Raw genomic sequence first — 22,944 nt, forward strand, 5'->3', positions numbered from 1 at the left:
CCACAGAAACAGCTGGAGATAGACGGGTGGTGACCCCCCCCCCCCCTTTTTGTGAGCAATTCGGAAAAAGTTATCTTTATCGAGCGCGATTCGTAATTTTCCCACAATTCCCAGTGGTGATCACCCGGAAGTAGTAATTATAGATCTTTCTTTTGTACAAATTTTGTCAATAACGCGATAGAATTCGGTCTTCTACTCTGATTTGAAGATTTCCAAATCTGTTGAATGGTATGTATAGCATTTTGCATACATTCATCTTTAAATTATCTGCTTTTTTAAGCTTCTACCAATCAAGTTGCAGTTTTACGACGGATCGTTAGCCTCGAGCAAAATTATGAGACATGACAGCGGAAAACTGATAATAGAGGGAACGTGAATAGTGTCGATGATATGTTTAAGTCACATTTAAAAAGGGCGGTGTTTGGACATGTAGTATTTATAAAAACCGTTTCCAAGCTTTTTCGCACTTAGACAGTTAGAAAAAGTGCCTGCATTGCAAGTGTACAATAATTTAATTTTATGATTAAAGCCATCATGAGTGGCATCAAAATTAATTATTTATGCCACATTTCTAAAGAAAACTTTATGAACTAAGTATGATGGTCACTAAACAGTATATTTTCTGAACGTCCAAACTTTGAGGAGGCTGTGTAGTGAACAAAATTGATCCTCAGATCTACCATAAAAACTTATTCGCCTATTCAAAATGACTGGGGTACTGCTTTTGATATGATATACTTTGCCGAAGTTATTAAATGAGGTTAATGAAACAGTTGACGTTTGTAATATTTCATTACACTTATTCAATTTCCCCTGGAAAAGACTAGTACCGCAGCTACCATGAAAGGGCCTATATGGTATTTTTGTTCATTAACTATTATATACTGTTACATGTAGACAAGAAAAATTCTTAATATTTTGCATATTATAAATGAAGGCAGAAGGTTTCCATCTACAGTAATTTGAATTAAAAAATAATTGAGTATGCAAACCAGATAAGTTACAAGTCAAGACTTACAGTGCTTTAATCAGGAGATACCACTCAGTCCATGTATGTCTTATCAAATTATCAAAGGAGTGATATTTTAGATAATGAATGAGTTATCAAATTTCATTTCATAGACAAATAAAATTTGATTATTGAAAAAAAAAATTAGAATCACTCTCCTTGGGCTTGGATATTTCTGAGGACAAAACTTTTTTTTTTTTTTGCATGACATATGATGATCATTTCATAATTGTTCAACTTGACTGAGCATGCAACATTGAGAATACTTGGGCCTATGATTTTGTATGCAGGTGAACTGTGTATACATTAAAAGTATGTTTCAAATTAATTTTGTGCTGTCTCTGTTAAAAAAAAATAGTGCTCGATACAGTGGTCACATCATTTACATATTTAATATGCTTTTTCAAGGAGGTTAATATGGTCTTAAAGTGGTCGTGTCCATCAAGCCTGCTGGATTCATTAATTTCATCAATTCATCTATTTGCTGGTGATCATAAGTTAAGAAAACTAAAATATTAAGATTCTTATTGACTATGTCAGTTTTGTAATATGCAATTTGATTGGCCAGAGTTAGATAGAATTTATACCTAGAAAACAGAAATCAGATTCTTGGATGAAATTTGTTTTGATGTAAAATAAGATGGATAACAACTCATTCCATTATTTCTGATGAAATTAATATAATGTGAATTTGGTGAATGTCCTGTTTTTGTTTTCATGGTAAACTACAAAGTCATGTCACTTCACAAAATTTGAGTTATCTCCCTGTAGCTGCATGCAAACATTATCTTGTGTCTGATCCACTTAACAAGTAACAATGTTCTACTTGCAGTTTGTTTTGTGTAAACATATTTTATTGTTAGAACTTAACAACAGAATATGTTTACACAAAACACACTACATGTATACCATGTAATCATTATATGACTACATTAAAGTCTCGTTTTCAAAAAATATATATAAATTGTACAGGTATTTTCTCATTTCTTCTCACAGGCCATGCTTTCCTGTTGCCTCTAGCTCCCCTGAATGTAAACGTCGGTGAATTTGCCAAAGTCACGGTTGTTGCCAACAGACAATTGGACACTGCGTTAGCTGAGGTTTCGTCACTCTGGACAGGGGAGGGACATACCTGGGGCCAAGGATGCCCACTGGGCAGCCTATGACTAGTCCCATGGTGGACAGGGAACACGGAGGAATGTAAGTTTCAGTTTCATCTCTGACAGGGAAATTAAAACAGGAAGTAGCCCAGTGTTCGGTGGAATATGTCTTGTATTAGATTGATAACACACTTGTTTGTGAAGAAATTTTGTTTTTAGGGTTGACTGTATCTTTGTATCTTTGCCTGTAATTTTTTTTATCAAAATGCAAGTCTTGCATACTGTAAGTGTCATACACTTGCTGCGAGGAAATTCATTGATTATGGCTAAATTTGATCATTCTCTGCTGTAAGTTGCGTATAGTTTGCTGGCTTTTTTTTTTTTACACTATCAGACCAAAATATTGTATTTTTAGTTTTGGAGCAAGTGGTAAAAATAATAGAAATTGTCATGGATGCTTTATACCGGTAATATTAAGATTTTTACAGAGTTGGTGCATAATCAAAAGATAAAGGAAAGATTAAAAAAGTGACAGTTAATCATGTTAATTGATAATGAAGAATAATGCATTTGGTTTTATCTTTGTGAAAGATTTTGCTAATTTTAGATAATTCATTAGTACCTAAAATGAGTTGTGAAACTTTTTATAAAAACAAAGACCAGACGACTGTCATGGGGTCTTTTGTTAGCTCATCAAAGCAAAGGATTCATTCTACGTTACTGTTATGTATTTTCAATATATTTATGACTATAAGCTTCTTTGTAGAAGTTACTTCATCAATTTACGATAGACTAAATCTCAAGGGAAAGGGGAACATAAATTGTGTGTGAAGTTCATGACATTCCCCCCCCCCATTGGTCCTGTTAAGTAAAAAGATTCATGCAGCCTTCAAGAAAAATTTTCATGCACAGAAATCTGGCAGTCAATAGGAGCTCCTTCGCTTGTGTGACTCAATATTAGTCATATATATATACCGGTATATATAAAACATGTGATTGTTAAAAGATCTGGGAAAATCATGTCATGGTAGTTAAAGTAAGCAAGTGGAACTGTGCTGAAATCTTGAATAATCATTCTTAGATGATATGAAATGCATATACAAGTAAATTGACTAATCTTTTAAATAACAAATCCAACTAGAATCAGCATCGTTTTAGGCAATATACATGTACCAGTACATATATATTTATTTTAAAAAAGACAAAAATTATGAAGTTTAAACATGGTGTTGCTAAACCCATATTCTGCACTTGCTAGAGTATGTTCAGTTTAAAAAAAAATATTTGACATAATAAATTAACAGTTAAAGAAAGGTAGAAATGTTAATAAATTAACAGTAAAAGAAAGAGAGAGATGTTTCATTGATAGCCCTGAAGAATTTAATTGATTACATACCTTAAAATTGTAAACGCTGCAAGTGGATTTCATTCATGAAGTACCAGTACATATTGAATGAGAGAAATGCATTCACACGTCTACAAATAGCATCAATGTGTGATACATGTAGTGAAATTTAATCTGGGCCTGAGTCATGGAGTTTGAAAAATAAGTAATTAGATTGTCTGAGGCAAGGAGAAGAGGGAATCTTGGCCAGTAACACACCTCATCTATTGTAGACCTCTAATCAAATTTCTGCAGAAAACAAATTGATAGTAATTACTCTTATCACCAGGCCTTTGAAGCACATTGTTTTAAATTTTGAAAGAGATGGTAATCAGACCATTAGTTTCAAATTACACCACTTCCCCACCGATCTGCTGCATGCTAATAAGAGAGAGAGAGAGGGGGGTACTGGCTGCGTAGTGTGTCTGGGTCGGGATCAGCCATGGATTCGGTGTATTCTCACTTAATGTCTGCTCTTTACAGGCGACACACACCATATATGGGACAGCCGGACTACAGAATACACGAGCTCAACAAGAGACTACAGCAGAGGAGCGAGGTAGGTGTATACATATATCAATTCACTCACTGCAACTTTCACTGCAGAGAGCACTCTTACTTCCTGTACAAAGTGTGAAGTGCTGTAGTGTTGAAGCATTGAGCTGTGTGGGAATTAGAAAGTATTGTTATGATGTAAACAAGAATTTAAAAAAAAAAGCTGATCTATATATACATTTCATATACCAGTGCTATATCTTAATAGACATTTTTTAAGACACAATAGATTGCCTTATTTTGTTGTTGCTTTTCTTAGAAATGTTAGAAATAGTTATCCCATACTTGTTTTGTTGATTTTCAATTTTTGCAGATTCTCCCTCTCATGCTCATTATCAAACTAATCTATTCACACACACTTGTGCACTAAAATAATTCTTAACATTCATTGTTTAGACCGATTGATCTCTTCAGTTATAATTGTCCTGTTCTCTGTTTAGGAGAGTGACAATTTGTGGTGGGATGCTTTTGCCACCGAGTTCTTTGAGGACGATGCCAGCCTGACCCTGTCCTTCTACCTGGAGGACGGCCCCAAACGATACAGTGAGTGTCTAAATACTGTCTTCTAAATCACATTGAAAGATGCATTAACTTTATTATGATTTTATACTTATTTTCGAAAAGCATTTTAACTTGCTTTTTGATAAATATGGCTAATGCATACGTGACCTCAGATGATAGAGGTTATTGGCAAGATGCTAGAAGTTATTGGTAAGATGCTATTGTCTTGGCACAGAGGTTTATAAGGAATTTAGAGACATTATCCAAGAGTCTTACTTGGAAATTGTACGATTAAGATATACATTTGCTAGTAAAATCCTTTGATCATTTTGATTATTGTTGAATTATCAGAACAGTTTTGAACTAACTTTTTATACATCAAATTAACCAAGTTGTTCGAAAATCAGACCAGACTTCCTACAATTAATTTTAATTGTAAATCTGCCTCAAATAGCTTGACTGGTTACTTATAATTTAATCATCGTAAGAAAATGTGTTACTTATATTTTATCTATGATCAAGTTTCGGATACCTTATAATTATGCTGGTGGCCGGCTAGAACTCATTTTGATAGATTAATGTCAAAATCTATGGACACATTTCTTTATGCTGTATTTATCATTAAGCAGTACAAGACCTAGGGGGGACTTTGGTACAGTTATTTCAATAATAATTTTTATTCATGAACGATTGAAGATGAATTGACCTACTTTCAGCCATTGGTCGTACCTTGGTGCCGCGGTACTTCCGGAGTATATTTGAGGGCGGGGTCACGGACCTGTACTACATACTGAAACACTCGAAGGAGTCGTTCCACAACACCTCCATCACACTGGACTGTGACCAGGCCACCATGATCACCCATCACGGCAAACCAATGTTTACAAAGGTCAGAGCAGGAGCATCGTCCGAAACCTTCCTTATGCTTATACTGAATTGTTTCTTTTTGTTTGTAAGGCACTGTAGCTCTATGGCATGACAACCTGAATTTTCCTGTATATAGAGCTACAGATCTGCATCTACTTGGATCTTATAGGCAATACAGAAATCTTTATCAATTTAAGGAGGCTGGATGGTCCACAAATGACCTATCAGATCTGTCTTGAAATTTCAGATAATGAGATATGATATAAAGAAAAAATCCAAATATTCTATTCTCAAAATTTGAATATTTTCCTATATCTTATACAGAACTCTTTGTCTAAAAGAGGACAAAATAGTGTAAAAATGGCCAAGACCACTTGGCAGTCTTGAAATACATAACTGATAATAAGCTGTCAAATAATGATGAAAAAATATTTTTGCATATAAGTGAAACTTTTTCTTTTGTCCTGTAACCTGTTTGGAATACCTGAGTCTTTTTCTTTGTGCAGGTGGTGACTGAGGGCAGGCTGATATTGGAGTTCACATTTGACGACCTAATGCGAATACGGTCATGGCATTTCCAAGTCCGTCAGCACCGCGAACTAATCCCCAGAAGTGTGATTGCTATGCAGGTAAATCAGGTATTCACATGTACAAGACCCGAGCTGGTATTATTCAAGTAATATTAACTTGCCCAAAAATAAGTGGACTGTTTTTTTACCATCACTGGTTTTATGTTCACTGTGTTTCGAAACACAGCCATTGTATCTTAAGACTGTTAAACAATTGAATATTTTACAGCAGGATCCAGCTATGGTGGAACAGATCTCCAAGAATATTACCAGACAGGGCCTGACAAACTACACACTGAATTTCCTTAGGGTCAGTCACTACAGGAAAATCTTGACAATCCATTGTGTATATTGTAAACCAACTTTTATAAGTGACTTAAACCTTTTACAAATCTGTTAACACATTAAAATTTTGTTACTAAGGCTTCATTACTATTAGATTTTGAGGACAACAAATATTCATCAATGACATGTAGCTACCAGAGTGGATGATGAATGATCTTAAAATAAATTGAAGTTGGTTTTCAGTGTATAATATAAACCAATATCTTTATCAAGATGTATGAAAAAAGAGGTAATGTAACTTGCTGCAAATGAGTTTGTTATTATTGGTCATTTTTTGCTCTTTAATTTTTCTAAAAAGCCTTGGCTGCAAAAATTAGTCACAGCAAAATAGTCGATCAGTGGTAATTTGCAAAATAAAGTCTTTATAAACAAAAGTTGGTTTATAGCATTGTATGGTTAGATCAAACTAACAGTAGCTGTAGTTTTATCCCTCAGTATGTGATAAAATTTATTTCTGTTCTGTAGTTATGTGTGATCCTGGAACCCATGCAGGAGTTAATGTCTCGTCACAAGGCCTATGGGTTGAATCCTAGGGACTGTCTCAAAACAACTTTATTCCAGAAATGGCAGCGCATGGTAGCACCTCCAGGAAAGGGGAAACCAGGTAAGTTGTCATCGTAAAGGTGCATCTATTGATTGACATAATAAGTCTTAAAGTAACTTATAAGCAGTTTGTTAATACTATTTTGACATGAAGTTTGTGAGTTAGAGTTTAGGCTAACAAGTTATTATACCCCTGATCAGAAGGAAAGTGGAGTATAGAGTTTTACCCCTTTCGGTTTGTCTGTCGGTGTGTCTGTTTATAACAAATTTTCGTCACATTTTACTCAGCAACTATAATTGCAGATGCTTGAAATTTTAACACACTCTTTGCTTAGGTATGCCATATGGTGGGATCCATTTTTGTACCAATTAAACAACTTCCTGTTAAATGGCAATTTGTTTATTTTTAGCCTAAATTTTTGAACAAGTTTTCCTCAAAGATTTCTCAGCAACTATTAATTGCAGATGCTAGAAATTTAAAAACTTTTTTGTTTAGTTACGCCATCTGGTAGGATGGATTTTTGTACCTATCAGATGTCAACTTCCTGTTCTCAGCAACTATTTCTTGCAGGTTATTGTGTGAAAACTCTTTGTTTAGGCATGCAATATGGTGGGATTTATTTTTGAAAAAATTTGATGTCAATTTCCTGTTAAAAGTTGACTATGCTTATTTTGTATACCAGTATTCACATCAGAGCGGTGTTATCACGAGTGAACACTGGCTTACAGATATCATCTGGAACACAAGTTTACATTATGTAGTGAGAAAAAAGACCATAATTGAATGTGGGAAAATCAATTCAAATACCTTTGAAGTATTTTAATCATTGTTGTGTAGAAAATCCAAGACAAGCTGGAAAAAGAAGAAAACGAAAGTCTTCAGCTGGTACTGGAGGAAACATGAATCCTGGGGGAGGAGGTGGAAAGAAGAGGTCTCCTGGTCCTCAGGGCATGCCCCCCTCAGCTCCAGGGGTAAGTAGTAATGTTAATTTGTGAAATATTTCTGTTGTTTTCCTTGTCTGCTAATTTCAATCTCACTAAGAGATAAAAAAATTCAGTTTATCAACTTGCTTTAGATGCTTTTTCAGCATATATTTCAATTGGGTTCTGTGCAGTAATGGTAGATGAGATTATGTCTGATGTGGCAATACTTTTGTAGGATGTAATGGTTGTCGGGGAACCCACCCTGATGGGAGGGGAGTTTGGCGATGAAGACGAGCGACTGATCACACGACTAGAAAACAGTCAGTTCGAGCCAAACAACACGGAGGAGGACAATAAAGACTTTCAAAACTCTCCCAGTCTCCAACAAAGTCCCTGGGGTCAGGACAAGAAGACCCCCACAGGGGGGAATAGTGGTGCAGGGACCCCAGGGGCTGTTCAGCAGCCCAATTCAGAGGAAACAAAGGTCAAAGTGGAATGATTAATCTCAACTGCATGAACACTACTCAAACATAACATGTACAGTGTACATATTCCTGCTTGTCATACCAGTTCGTTTGAATGAGGATTTTATGTTGCAGTATATGGCAACTGATAACTTGACATCTTTGTTGTGTTATTTTCACATTCTTCTCGTGCATCAGTACTGAATCAAAGTTTATTATTTATGACATGTTTCATATATGATCCCATGTGTTATAATTTCATACATGTGACTTATTTTTTTTGGTTCAATGAATAGCATAGTTTAAATTTGTTCAAATGGTTTAAGGAATGATATTTTATAGAACTTTTGTTTTTGAAATATTGTCAGATACCCAGGTGTGGTCATCATGGTTAGTAAATGACATGATAACAAGTACAATAGGTGTCCGTTTGAAAAGTGTTTGTAAAGATGCAACGTTGGATTTGGAGCAGAAAGTTACAATATCGGCACATTACATTTATTTATTTTAACTAAAATTCCAATCTTAAGATATATATATTTTGATTTACACTTTATGATGCTGGTTGCATTGATGACATTACATACATTTAAGAGAATCAGAGACAAGTGAATTTGTTTGTAAACTTTACCCAGATTTCTGTGGTATCTCATATGAAACAACGTTCAAGGTAGGCAATGGCCTTGAATTATGAAAAGGCAGCGTTTTATTTATTGTTATACCATATATACATGCATGATATCATAAGTTGTTCAGAAAACAAAAGTGGTGATCTTATTTGTCCATTTTCATGTAACTTGCTGCAAAAATTTGGTTCTCAGATTTCTAATTTTTTTTTCTTTTAAGATCTGTTGATCAGAAATTTAGAAAATTAAGTATGCATGTAAATGTATTTATAGTTTATTGTTTTAAACAAAATCATTACTATATACATATATATAGGTATTTAGGTTATTGAAATTGCAAGCAATACTGGTATTGTAGGTTGGCTATTTTGACATATTTATAACTTTTTTGAGCTGCATTAGGTGTGGTTACTTTAACTATAGTGCTTAGTCTACATTATTTACAGTCACTTTTTACCAGCAGAACAGGCTGCGAACATTTTTACAGAAATGAATGAATGGAATGATGGCATGGTCTTTGTTGTGTCTGTAGATCTGTATATCATTGTATCACTTGCTGTAAGAAGTCAATATTTATCATTATTTGTCAATAAAGATCTGAGACTGTAATTGTTTTCTCTTATTCTTGAAGTAAAGACTCCCTCAATGAATTATTAGTGATAAGTTAATGGTTTCTTTTAGTGTCAGAACTTTGAACCCATTAAACAAATTCAAATCAAATATAAACTTCAATAATGATTATTAAAGAAACTTAAGACTTTTATTCACAATATACTTTATTATGAACTGGAAGTAGGACAACCCATGTATGCATGTCGTGCAAAAAATGAGATAACAGATTTGAGTCAGTATCTCATTTGTAACTGGATTTTGAACATTCAAAGTTTAATGTGCATTAGAATCATTTAGATGTAAAACAAGAGGATTTGGGCTACATATATTGCTCAGTTTAGCAACACCATCTTGTTGCTACAGGTGTATGGCTGCATGTAGCTGATAGTTTAATCATTTAAAGGTCAGCCGCGATTTATCTTTCATAATTTTACCAATTATTTTTGTCTTCACAATGTGAAGATTATATTTCATTTTGTAAAATATTTTTCTCATTGGATACACTGTTTCAGTGGAAAATATATACTATGAATTTATTCATAAGCAATCAAATGCATTTTGCCTGCTGTAAGAAGGAAAACTTAAACTTTTTAAACTCCAAATATCGCCGACGAATATAAAAAAAAATCATGGAAATTTATCTAAAATCGAGAGATGTTTCCTGTTTCCTTAAATACATACACTATAGTACAAATCAATGACTTAATTGTCAAATAGTCAAGAGTAAAGAATTCAACTTTTCTTTACTAGCTTATGCTGTCATATCATTAAAAAATACAGCCTTTTTTCTTCAGAATCTTTCATTTGTTATTGTATTTTCATACAGAAAATAAGCAATTCTCTTTGTATTTAAACGGACACATTGAATGATTTCTTTATTATAGTAATTCTGATTTAAAAAAAAATGAACAAAAATACATATATCGTGTTGATCAAATAAACATCAAATTTGAACTTGTTAGATAAAAATATATACAATTTATTGCTGTTATACTTGTAGTCATATACACCGAGTACATTTAAAGGGGACTGGATGGTCAACAAAACAACCGTCAGATCTGCCGTAAAATTTTAAATATGATATGTTTGGCCATAAACTATCATTAATTCCAAACATTTTAGTTTTAAAATTTTAACATTTTCTTATATCTTTTATACAGAGCTCTTTTTCTAAATGAGGTAAATATGTCCTAAAAATTGCCATGACCATCCATCTCTCTTAACAAAACCAACAAGCCTAAATAGAGCTACGTGTACATACAAACAATTTACAAAAGTCTTCCTAAAAGGTTTGACAAAATAATGAACAATTGTATAGAAAGAACACTAATACCTGACCAACTGGAATATTGCATCTTTTTTCATATTCTTGAACAATGAACACATATGATTCAGAATAAGCGAACACTGAATCGATTAAATATTAATTTTCTGTTTTTAGCATATATTTTAAATTGTTAACCATCGAACAGCAATGGTTAACAATTTTAAAAATTAGTTCAAAGAACACCGCAATCTCTGTTTGATTACCGCCCACACTGTGTATTTAGAAATTTCAAAATTCTTTACTTGGGTTTTTTTTCATGCACAGTATAGAATTCATTAAAAGTAATAAAAGGTTCGATTTATGAATTACCAAACCTTTTTAAAGAACTTAAAGAAATTTATTTTGAGATTGTGACCACCTCAACGGCTCTGCTTTTATATTCTGATATATACCATTTTATTATATCTATATTAAAATTTCAAATGAAATATATGCAGTACTCTAATCAAATCATCTACACGCAGTGTGAACAGAAACAACAAAAGTGAAGAAACAAATTTTCTAGTAAAAGAAATTACATAACTTGAAATACAAGTACACGTATTTTGATGGCAGTCTTCTTTTATCTCTTCACATAGACAAATGTAAACAATTGATGAGTAAATTATGCATACATTTTTGATAGAAAAAGTAAACCTAGATAAAAATGTTCATTCGCTAAATAGTTGACCAGTGTGTATGAAACCTATTTAGGATTTAGAGATCTAACAAGGCATCGCAATCATTTAATATTTGAGTTTGTAACTAGCTTACAATTTTGAATAAATGAGTTAACAATGTCCAGATTGTGACATTTGCACAGGGTCCTCATCTATTGCAAAAAGGATTTCCCTTGTCAATGTGTGACAGATGCTGAGGAGAGGTTTGTATGAAATCTCCTTCCTTCCATCATTAATGTCTCGTTCGGATTTGGCAAGAACCCCGTTTGTTTCCTTCAACCAAGACAGAAGTTTCACCGGTCCCTTTCCATCTCCCTGTTTTAGGATTTCGTCAAGTGTATTTTTCAGAACTTCCCATACATGACTTCCTTTTTTATTGCTTGATCCAGCAGAATAGCCTGCACAAATAAAGAAATAATGGATGATATTTACCATTACAAAATGATCATCAAACAAGCTTATAAAAGTTTGACAGTTGTATCGCATCAACAAGAGGGCCATAGGTATTGATGGTCATCTGAGTACCATACTCACCTGTCAGGAAGTCTCATGTTTCATTTTAATGGGGCATGGTCATGATTTTGGTCAAATTCTTTTTTCCCCCTGTTTTTATTATTTACAATGCTTTAATAATACATTTCTAATGATAAAAATATAATGCCGTAGAGTTTTAAGAAAGATACTGGACTTACAATTCAAGGCTCGTGCCCTGTTTTTTTGTTTACGTAGGTTCAATAACCCAGTAAAATACCTTTTTCAAGCTGATTTGTTTATCTTCTTATTCATTTTTAAGCATAAACACAGTTTCTAACGTTTGACACATTCATTTTAGGTCTAAAACTGGAATTTTCACTTCAATATTCAAAATGTAAACAAAAGCTTTGTTTACGTAGCAAAGCCTTGAAAGCTCTGTAACTCGCTTATAACTCAACAAATGACGCTAAAATTTTCGTTGTCTAGTAAAAATGCCCTACTGAAGTATTGTAAATATTAAAATTGGACAAAAAATTTTGACCAAAATCTTGACCATGCCATTTTAAGCTTCATACTGGTGTCTAAACAACAAGAACAAGTATTCAGGAATTGTAGACCTTTTTAAATATATCTGAACAAATGTGAACAAACAGTAGGGTCTTCCGTTGGAAACGGAAGACCTTAATTACCATCAGAATTAGTATAAGGTCTTCCGTTAGAAACGGATTTTTGTCATATGGATTATTCTGTTACTTTTCTCGAGAACTTTTCTCCCTATTTTCTTGATCGAAATGAAAATTTTAGTCTTATACTGCAAAAGAGGTGCGCTACGGCCTTGGATTTATCCCCGAAAGATTTTGGTTTTAAAATAGATAAGCAAATTATTTCTTGATATTAATATGTATATTAAAATTTGAAAATTCTAAAACGGTGAAAGCATTCTGGTTACATGTACTTTTTTTCACATCAACATCGACAAATTACATACCAACTGAAATGTTTTAGAAAGTTTACTAACGATCTACAATCACCCCTCCCCTCCTGCAAAAAATGGTCACTGATTGACTCAAATAACCTCATAATGGAATACTATTATCACAATATATTTCTATACTCACCAAACGGAGTGGAGTACACTATGACACTGTTTTCCAAATATGGAGTTGAGTGTGCTCTGTTGGGTTCATCTACAATATTTTTTTTTTATTAATTTAACTTAGAATAACATTATACATATGGATGCATTCAAGATCACAGCTTCTACCATAGCTGCTAGCTATCTAGGTCATATTAAATGAATTAATGCTGTTATTGACGAGCTAGCGTACCGATCAAGATCATAGCGGCTACGTATTTGGCAACGCACTTTGAAAAAATAACGCACTTTGAAAATTTTTTGAAAATGTGTTATGAAGCTACATCCACATTTTTCTTATCGAGACGCTCAACCCACTTTAAAAAAATATGTATGAATCATAAGTTTTGGAATTGATTTTCACATTTGTTGATAGTATGAAGATATATTAACATTAGTGAATTTAATTTACCGTTTTTGAGAACGGGGGCGGGGTGAGGATTAACCCCAGATACAGGTCAATAACCAGTACATCTTTTAACTGATTACAGGAAGAAGATCCCCTACCCCTCATCTTTCCTTCAAAAACATGATATTAAGCAAATTGGAGTAAACGTTTAAGAACGGAAAAAGAAATACGCTTTGTAGTTTAAGTAAAGTGATATTAAAAAACGAGCTGGCCAAACAAAATTTCTCCAATGGTATGTGTTTAAACATAAACCCTTATTCAAATTCAAATCAAATATATATATATATATATATATATATATATATATATATATATATATATATATATATATATATATATATATATATATATATATAATATATACTCAAAAAAGAAAACGGCATTTTCTAGGCGATATCATATTTGGATAATTTGGATAATATTTGGATAATTCAAATCTCCCGACCTCCCGAATTGTTCGTTATGTAAAAAAAAATCTACATAAGCTAATGATTAAAGAAAAAAAAATGTTGCAGTTGATAAAATCCTTTTAATAAAACTAAATGTCGTCTCGATCAGCGGTCAGCCATTTTGTGATGATGTGTTATTCCACCTTTATATCGACGATATCAACGCACTTTGAAAAAAAATCAACATGCGTTGACTTGGTCCCAAAATTAACGCACTTTGAATTTGTTTTTAAAAGTGCGTTTTAACATACGTAGAGCTAGGTATAGTAGCTGATACGATCATTGACGCAACCAAAGTATGGCGATTTTTTAGCTATTTTAGCATTAAATAATTATCTTAGAAAGTTATAGGCTTTCGTCCATTTACATCAGCAGATCGGTCTTTTTTCGAAATCAAAATTTCTAATGTAAATAAAAAAATCATTATGCATTGGGAAACACAAAAGACAAACCAAATTGTATCATGTGAATGTTTAGAAAATCAATCGTCCCCCGAAGGATTGGATTTATTTAATCCGCATTTTATGCAAAGATTGTAAACAAAGCAAACTCCAGAATACACTGTATTAGTAAACAACATATACACATGTTTGATTTTTGATTTGCCAAAACACTATAACCTTTATTTATAGCGATGTGGAAGTCTTGATAATATATATCATCATAGCTGCCTCGACGTCAGGGGCGAATTTTAATGTGAGGCAAAATAACGCAAAATAACGCGATGCCCTTTTATGTCGTTTCTTTAGTAAACAAATTTTGTACATCATTATTTCTTCGTTGAAATATGGCTTGGAAAAGTACTGCAATGCCTATTTTATTGTATACATACTTAGCATAACAATCGTTTAAAGACGCAGACAAAATTTGATATAGAATCGAACCAAACACCTTTAAAAGACATGTTTCTAATTATCAGTCATTTGAATATTGGTTTTTGTCTTTCTGAACTTCAGGTAGCGATATTATATATTAAATAGCTCACAATTCTTTGATATAATAACAAGCATTACGACAGGTTTTTATTTGCATTGTTTTTTGTAATATATTCTAGCAATACAGATATTTGATTTTTCTATATATAAGCTTTATATTAACACATTTGAACAAAAGTTAGTGTCACATCATATCAATAAGTAAACAAAGTTACAATAAGGGCTCTGTCTGAATACAGTCATGTTACAAACAATTGTAAGCTCTAAATCTCACCATAGCTTCAAATGGTTGACATTTAATTTGGTTTAATTTATCATTGTTAACAAAGAACAAAATTGCCTGCTCAAATCGTGATCTGATGCCATCTTAAGCGTCACTTACCATCGTTCTGATCTTGACCAACGTTTTTATTGCCATCCAAAGGATGACCTTTATCTAATTCTTTACCTCTGCATGCCTACAAAATAAATATTTATTTTTAAAGATATTTCTTACACGAGTCAAATGCAATAATGAAATTACTGTATGGTTAGACATGGTTAATTGTACGCATTGGATGTAATGAATATACCAAAGAACACATCGATTACTTTTATTTTGGAAACACGAATATCAATTATAAACAAGATGATCTAACTTTTCTGGCACCTGTATAAAAAATATTTTTGGAATTTTATTCAAAGTCTCATCTCTGAACACTTCAATTATTTCTTGTATTGGGACTATTTCGTTCTTGGGTATACTGATGCAATCCTCAACAAATTCTAAGTCTCCGCCATCTCTTTGGTCGTCTGCTTTTACAAAGGTTCCGTGTGCAGAAATGGTCAGAAAGATGCACCCACAAGGCTCTGATACACACATCTCCTTAACTGAAAAATAGTTCGAAAGTTGCGAATGATTTTTGTAATAGTATAGAGAATTCATCATTTATATAAGTGTATTCTTTAACCCAGCTCTGAGAAATTGTACTCTAACCTATCGAGTCTTATACGTATGTGGTTTTTTTTTTAACCAAATTGCATTTTAACCATGATTAAGATAAAAATCACAAGGTCTATCCTTCTATTGAATCTTAAATAAGATACGTTGTTTGGAATAAAGCTTATAGATGAAACAAATAACACAGGTACGAGGGTTGTCTAATACCGAATTCAGAATACAAGGGCCGCAAACGTCCTACAACCGAACAATCGAATGTGCATCAGTGCACAATACACACGTATCAAATGATATATATTCTGTTTATTTCTCAATACATTAAGGGGGAGGTGCGGCAATATTGTACATTTGAGAATAAAAATTTAAACATTTCTTTTTTTTTCAAGCTTTTTTTATTCCAAACTTGCCAAAAATGTTGTCAAAAGATGAAAAACAATAAATATGAGGTTCCACGTGTTACATTGTATGCAAATTACGCATACCATAGCAGCACAATGCCTTTTTAATTACTTTTAATTGCGCAGCTACGGACTTTAAAAATTTTCAAAATCTGAAAAATATGAAAAGAGGTTATTTGTCCCAATTCTACAACCATTTGTCAAGGAAAAGATCTAAACTTGCTTATCTAAGGTGTAAATTTGTCTAAAAAGAGGGTACCTTATTCTTAGAATGGGTCTCAAAAACCATCAAATCGCACGAGATATTTTTGTCTGTGTCTGTTGGAGTACATTATAGTTATATTTTCATTGAAAAAGTTATATATATCTTATATTTAAGATAATTGATGTTTTGTAACCCTATCCTTCTTCTAAAAACATTTAACTGAACTTATACTTCTAGAAATGCAAAAACCCTATTGGAACTGTTATAGATATGTCTGTCACATTCGACGCAGATTGTTTAGATATTGACATTTATATTCATTTTCGATGAAAATATAACGTTAATGTGCCTCCATAGACACAGGAGCTCTAGATATAGACTGGATTTTTCTTGTTTTAAATATCCCATGCCGACTGATAAAAACAGGATATCCTATTTCGAGGCAAAATTACTACAATAATATGCAAATTTCAACGTTCTTATCAACAAATGGATGTAGGAAGGACACTAAGAACCCCTTTCTTATTTTTTCCACATTTATAAACCTTCAAAATAAGTCTGCAGCTGCGCAGTTCCTACAGTTGTTATACATGTAAGTAATTAAAAAAGCATTTTTCTGTTATTGTATGCGTATTTTGCATACAAAACATGAACAGAACCCTAAATTTGTTGCTTTTTCATCACAAGTTTTGACTAGTGTTGGCAGAAACAAGACAGTTCAAGAAATGTTGACTTTTTTATTCGCAATTGTACAAAACAAGCTGCATATTGGGGAGGAGGGGGAACATCAGAACAAGTATACATCTAGAGAAACATATTGGAACAGTCTAAAGGAAGACAAGCGCCTTTGTACAAAAGTTTTATAGACTTCAACAGAGCATTTGACAGCATAACAAGAAATAAGTAATAGAATATACTCAAGCAGTATAAATTCTTGATATATGTCATCATCACTAGGAAAATATAAAACTGAGATACCAGCTGTGTTGTCGAAAACGGAAAACAAGACTGGTTCGATTTTCAGAAAGGATAGAGACAGCAATGTGTAATAAATGGAATCCTACTCATCATTGTGGTCAAATTGGATGATGAGAAACACCAACAATAGAACACGTAGTATACGCTGGAAATTTATCTTTGAAATAAAAGTCGACCTGGTACTAATATCCAGCTAACATAGCGACATCCAAGAGAAGACCATCAGACTGAACGATGCCGCGAGATATACAGGATTAAATATTAATGCTAATAAAACAAAAAGCATGGGGATGAATGAAAAAGAACAATGCTATCAACCTAAACAGCAAAGAAGTAGAGGTGATTAAAAAATCCCTTTACCTTTAAGCCATTATGGACAAGACTGGAGGGACAGAAGAAGATACATGTATAATGAAAATTCAAGGATCATCCAGGAGCGCCTTTCCCTGAACAAACTGTGGGAATCGTCTCAATACAGCACTAAGTCCAAGCTTAGAATATTGAATACAAATTCTGGAGAATCATCGAGGAAGATAAGTTTTGGAGGTCCGTGTAGCTCTGCTTTGAATTTGTATTTCGTTTTATGGATTTTTGAGATGGTTGACGGTTTGTTATTGTCATTTTTTTATTCACAGTTATATTTTAAAAACAATTCGAAAAGGCTACAGGAACTTTATCAACGAAAGCAATGTGCATCAAGTTCTAATGCGTTGGTAATTTCGTTTTCAACTGAAACGTTAGGCCTATAAAAAAAAAATTGTGTGTTTAGGGTAACACTGATGAAATAATTAGGTTAGGTAGATAGGTAGGGATTTTTTTTAATTTTATCAATTTTTTTTTCTGCTTGAATCCTAAGAATGTTTGTTTGTGTCATATTTAAAAACGGATTTTTTAATAGAAATAATATAAAATTCACAATCAGATAAAAACAGACATCTAAAAATGGTAGGATCAGGGCATTTTTGTAGGTTAGGTCGGGTTACCCTAAACACACAACTTTTTTTTAGGCCTTAGCTACAATGAGATTCTTTGAACGGACTGACCTCATACATTTAAGTAATTGTAGTGATAGTGGTAACATTGTAATATAAGGAGTATTTAGTTTTTTCTTCAGTGAATCACGCAGATCGACAAATATTTTAATAGATGTATTTTCAGTAGCTGTCCATTGATAAAAATTAAAGTCTAGCAGTAACTTAAAGTTCGTAAACTGCAAGTTGCAAGAAATGTGAGTTTGAAAACCATAAGAGCTTTCGTTTATAAAAAAAAAAACCCTTGCTTTTGGTACAGAAAGGGACTTTATTTTTTATTCTTATATATTTTTTTTAACAGAATATGCAGTGGAAAATACTGTTATAGTTTTTAACATCGATCGACAAGTGTAAAAATAATCTACTTACATCTCTTTAGTTCCTTTAAAAAGTTTGTCTTTGATAAACTCCTTGTTTCTTTAACACTACCATAAACTTCAAAATTAAGTTTCTTCACCATCTTATTAAAGCACTGTCTTTCTTGTATAAGTGCAGGTCTTTCGGATTCATCTCTACCCCCAAATTGCCAGTCAAACAATGCAGCTCTCCAATGTTTATTCTTCATGATATCACAGTATGTCAAAGTACATTCACTTTTCCTAAAATAATGTGTCAAAATATGTCAAAGTACATTCACTTTTCCTAAAATAATGGGTCATAATATGTGAAAGTACATTCACTCTTCCTATAATAATTTTACTCTATAAATCTATAATTATGTACGCTGGAATCATTTACAAACGAGAATAGTAACCATATGAAAAACAGTTTTACGGTTTTAAATAAAATCACTTGAGCTATTTTTTAAAACTGTTTTTACATACTGTATAAGAAAATGATTTGCACGTTTTCAAAATTAATTTGTTCAAATAAGGAAGTACATGTAGTTTGTGTGATACTGCATGTACGATTTATAAAAATAAGTAGCTATAGTTAATCTAATAACATAGATTTCGATATAAAAAGATTATCTTTTTTCTTTATCATTTTCCTTTTACTGAGTATTTCGACTAACTTAAAATGTTAAAGATATCAATTTCTGGTTACAGGAAGTGGAAGTAGATGTAAATGCAAAATGACCAGGTTTTATGGCAGAGGCGCACGTGTTACATGTTTATATATATATATATATATATATATATATATATATATATATATATATATATATATATATATATATATATATATATATATATATATATATATATATATCGTAAAGGTGTTTTTTTGTTTGCACTAATATATAATTTAGCATTGGTGGATCTACAATTGAAAAAGAATAAAACTGATATTATATATATATATATATATATATATATATATATATATATATATATATATATATATATATATATATATATATATTTATGTGTCTTATGAGTGCGATGGAAACCCTTTAATCATTTTCATAGTTACCATGTAAGAATAATTATCCTGCAATTAATTTTTTGGAGTTACCATCCTATGCCGGGAATTACGTCAATGTCCCTCACATATTCGGGACAGGTATATTTAAAATACATGTATTTAAAATCGAATCATATCAAAGGCATATATATCATCACGTTTATTAAAAAAGTTTTAAAATAAGCAAAACATAAATATAAAACATAAATTTTCAACAACAAAAAATCTCGAGAAAACCCATCAAAATTCATTAACGACGACAGACGGTTAGCTTCTGACAACTTGTTGTCACTATTAACACCCAATCCACACTTTTCCTAAAACAACCAATTAATTAACGTCCAACGATTTTTCAGGCGGCAGTTCATTACCCGTTCTCTTAGCCGATGTAATATTTTCGTGTCTAAAGCATCGTTTAACTATAGATCGACCTGATATGGCCACCCCCCCCCCACCCCCCGAAAAAACATGTCAGTCTCGTGGTTGGGGCCAAGTTTCTTTGAATAACTACAGAAAATATTTGGTCATGTAAAGAAGATATTACTTCAGATCTGTGTACTTGAATTAAAAGCAAGCTGTTTCTTTCATCTCTTTGCCGGGACAAGCGTCATTCTTATGTAAGGTGTCATGCTTAGCGCTTCTCACTACTTTCAGTACTTTGATTCTAGTAAGCGACGAAACGGGCGTGTCATCTTGAATCGCTAGATATTGTTATTTGAACATTACAATTTAAATAAGCCGACATATTATACTCCACAAGCATATTAATCCAGAAATAGCATCTACGCTGCATTTTTTACTCCCCGAAAACTACAATCTTATATCCATTTAACTTCCGCTTTCTTTTCAAATGCTGTACTGTATTTGATCAGCAACATACATGTATATATGTGATAACTTCCGCGTTCGATATTCATTAAAATCACTTACAAATATAATAACAAAGATACTTTGGTCAAGCCACACTCTTTTTTTATTACTTAAGCAGTATTTGGAATAAACAATTGATATATAATGCGTCAATTATTAAAACGTTACACTCACTTTTTTTCAGCCATGGTATAGAAAAAAGTCGAAGACGGAGGGAAAATTCGGTCAAAATATAGCGGGGAAGATGCACCAGCAAATCCAACTCTGCACAAAATTCGTGTAGTTTTTAATGCTTCTTAAGAAAAATTCATATACAAACAGAACCCTTCCAGATTACTACACACTCGAGTCTTCTATAGCTGACAATATTTGATGAACCCGTGTAGCTTAATATCTTATAAGGCAGTCCCATACTCGACACTTTAACTTAATTTTATAATAGATGTACCATAAAACTTCAGTTGTTTTCCCTTAAACTAAAGTGTCACACTTTGATTGGTTCAAATATGACACGTGACTGTCAGATATATTTCTATGTCAGTCTGGCTAATATTCAGCAATATTGCCGACGCTTCGCCAACTCATGTCGACATTACAAAACATTTAAAATATAAACTGCGTTCCGTAAGTTGAAGTAGTTGCCTCTTGAAAGTACATTAAAATTAGAGAAGTTTGCCCTTGAATAGAAGTCACGTTGTGTCGAGCAGAATAAAGTAACAGCGTCAAACCTCTGCAGAGATACATTGTAAGGGAGAAGCGTTTAAAATTAAGAGCAACAAACATTATAAGTGAACAAGGGTGCAACGAAGATTTTCAATTACTATATTTGAAAGGTGAGAATTAGATTTTAAAGGGTTAATCAACCTTGTTAAATTGGACAAGATGTAAGGCCACTTTTACGGTCATGTATTTTTTGAAGATCATCCATTCTTTTGAAAAAAATTTTACACGATAGTCCTCCGGAAAACAAAACACTTAATTTGGGTTTGTTACTAATTGACTATGGAAATATATCAGGTTGATCAATCTCATAAACGTTTTATCTTTGCCTTGCCGTGTATATGATTGATCAACCCGATATATTTCCGTAGTTGATCTGCAACAAACCTATAATAAATAATAATAGACCTAAGGAGAGGTACTACAATAAAGCGCATTGAACTGGTAAAAGTTTTCGTTTGAATGGAGTGTCCTACACTTTGTATCGAATGTCAATTGTTAAATAAGACACGCCCATTTCTTTTGAAATGAGGAAAACAGTATTCGTAACAATGCTTACGGACTGTAAAAGGGAAAAAATATGCTTTGAACAACACTCAAACCTGCAATGGCATTTAACAAATAACTTACATGTAGTACACTGTTAATGCACGCCCTTTATCTACAACTACTCTTTTAGAGTAATGTTAGAGCCAACAACATGATCTAGTGAAGAGAAAAATGTGCTCCTATTATATTAAGTGATATAGACTGACTGATGCACTAAAAGACTAATCACTAATGGGTACCAAAACATGATTGTAAATGCATGTGCAATGTATTTTTCTTCCTTAATAAAACCATTTGCTATATATTTAGCTTTGTTAACAAACTGAAATTTTATGCATAAGCTTTCTTGTTCAACAAATTAAACTTTGCAGTTCATGATCAGATGTAAGGGAAACAATTTACAGGAGCAATGAGAATATGTTTAAGGCGATTTAGGTGTCTTGTTAAGGAAGGAGTCTTCTCATTATCAAACATACTTCTTATATTAAGAAATTCATAAAATTTTGACACGGTTAAACAGATCATATCACCAAATTATTGTATCAGTTTAATCAAATTGGCCATCTTGTATTCGCATAAAGGCCAGGTCAAGGTCACTACTTTTTTCCACAACTTAAAGGATGATAAAAATAAATGTAGCTATCTGCAGTTATGTAGACATTTGTTTAAGATATGAAGATTCTATTCTTTAATAATATGATAAAATATTGGAATGTCTATCAGCTTATACTACTAATTTGGATTATATATTTAACATAAAATTAATATTGCTTAGCCCGCATTTCCTCTATCTTTTCTTAAATTTTGAAGATATTTCAATTTTTTTTATGCTTCCAATATTGAAATATTTCTGATTTTTACATATTATGAAGATCTTATATAAGTGTGAAAATGACAAAAAAGCTTACAGATTGACCATTTAATAAGAGAGAAAATTCGATTTCAGGGTTTATATAAAT

The 22,944-nt window shown here is 32.5% G+C and overlaps 2 protein-coding genes across 3 annotated transcripts; one reads left to right on the plus strand and one right to left on the minus strand.

Moving 5' to 3' along the window:
- Nucleotides 1-110: 110 nt before the first annotated feature.
- On the plus strand, nt 111-9,496 carry LOC128179689 (LIM domain-binding protein 2-like). 2 transcript variants are annotated; one of them, XM_052847200.1, is made up of 10 exons: nt 111-228; nt 2,006-2,209; nt 3,977-4,052; nt 4,489-4,591; nt 5,266-5,438; nt 5,923-6,045; nt 6,215-6,295; nt 6,796-6,934; nt 7,712-7,845; nt 8,033-9,496. In XM_052847200.1, exons 2-10 carry the CDS (start codon nt 2,154-2,156, stop codon nt 8,294-8,296), a joined length of 1,149 nt encoding a protein of 382 aa, XP_052703160.1. In that variant the 5' UTR covers nt 111-228; nt 2,006-2,153; the 3' UTR covers nt 8,297-9,496. The 2 variants fall into 2 exon arrangements, with proteins under 2 accessions (XP_052703160.1, XP_052703161.1); XM_052847201.1 differs by having other exon boundaries at nt 6,218-6,295.
- A 966-nt stretch (nt 9,497-10,462) lies between these two features.
- On the minus strand, nt 10,463-22,748 carry LOC128179691 (caspase-14-like). Its single transcript, XM_052847204.1, has 6 exons — nt 20,891-22,748; nt 18,809-19,038; nt 15,537-15,757; nt 15,270-15,345; nt 13,078-13,146; nt 10,463-11,883 (listed from the first exon to the last, which is right to left on the minus strand). The coding sequence occupies exons 1-6, from the start codon at nt 20,902-20,904 to the stop codon at nt 11,597-11,599; spliced, it is 897 nt and encodes a 298-aa protein (XP_052703164.1). The 5' UTR covers nt 20,905-22,748; the 3' UTR covers nt 10,463-11,596.
- Nucleotides 22,749-22,944: the final 196 nt, after the last annotated feature.

This window comes from Crassostrea angulata, chromosome 4, assembly GCF_025612915.1.
Source record: "Crassostrea angulata isolate pt1a10 chromosome 4, ASM2561291v2, whole genome shotgun sequence".
NCBI lineage: Eukaryota > Metazoa > Mollusca > Bivalvia > Ostreida > Ostreidae > Magallana > Magallana angulata.

Excerpts from the sequence above, each read along its gene's own strand:
- LOC128179689 (XM_052847200.1), top strand. The coding sequence starts at position 2,154 with ATGCCCACTGGGCAGCCTATGACTAGTCCCATGGTGGACAGGGAACAC. Across the intron at positions 4,592-5,265 it reads GGACGGCCCCAAACGATACA|CCATTGGTCGTACCTTGGTG; the intron begins GTGAGTGTCTAA and ends ACCTACTTTCAG. Across the intron at positions 6,296-6,795 it reads ACACACTGAATTTCCTTAGG|TTATGTGTGATCCTGGAACC; the intron begins GTCAGTCACTAC and ends TCTGTTCTGTAG.
- LOC128179691 (XM_052847204.1), bottom strand. Across the intron at positions 15,758-18,808 it reads TTTAAAGGAACTAAAGAGAT|TTAAGGAGATGTGTGTATCA; the intron begins GTAAGTAGATTA and ends ACTATTTTTCAG. Across the intron at positions 13,147-15,269 it reads TGGTCAAGATCAGAACGATG|ATGAACCCAACAGAGCACAC; the intron begins GTAAGTGACGCT and ends AAAATATTGTAG.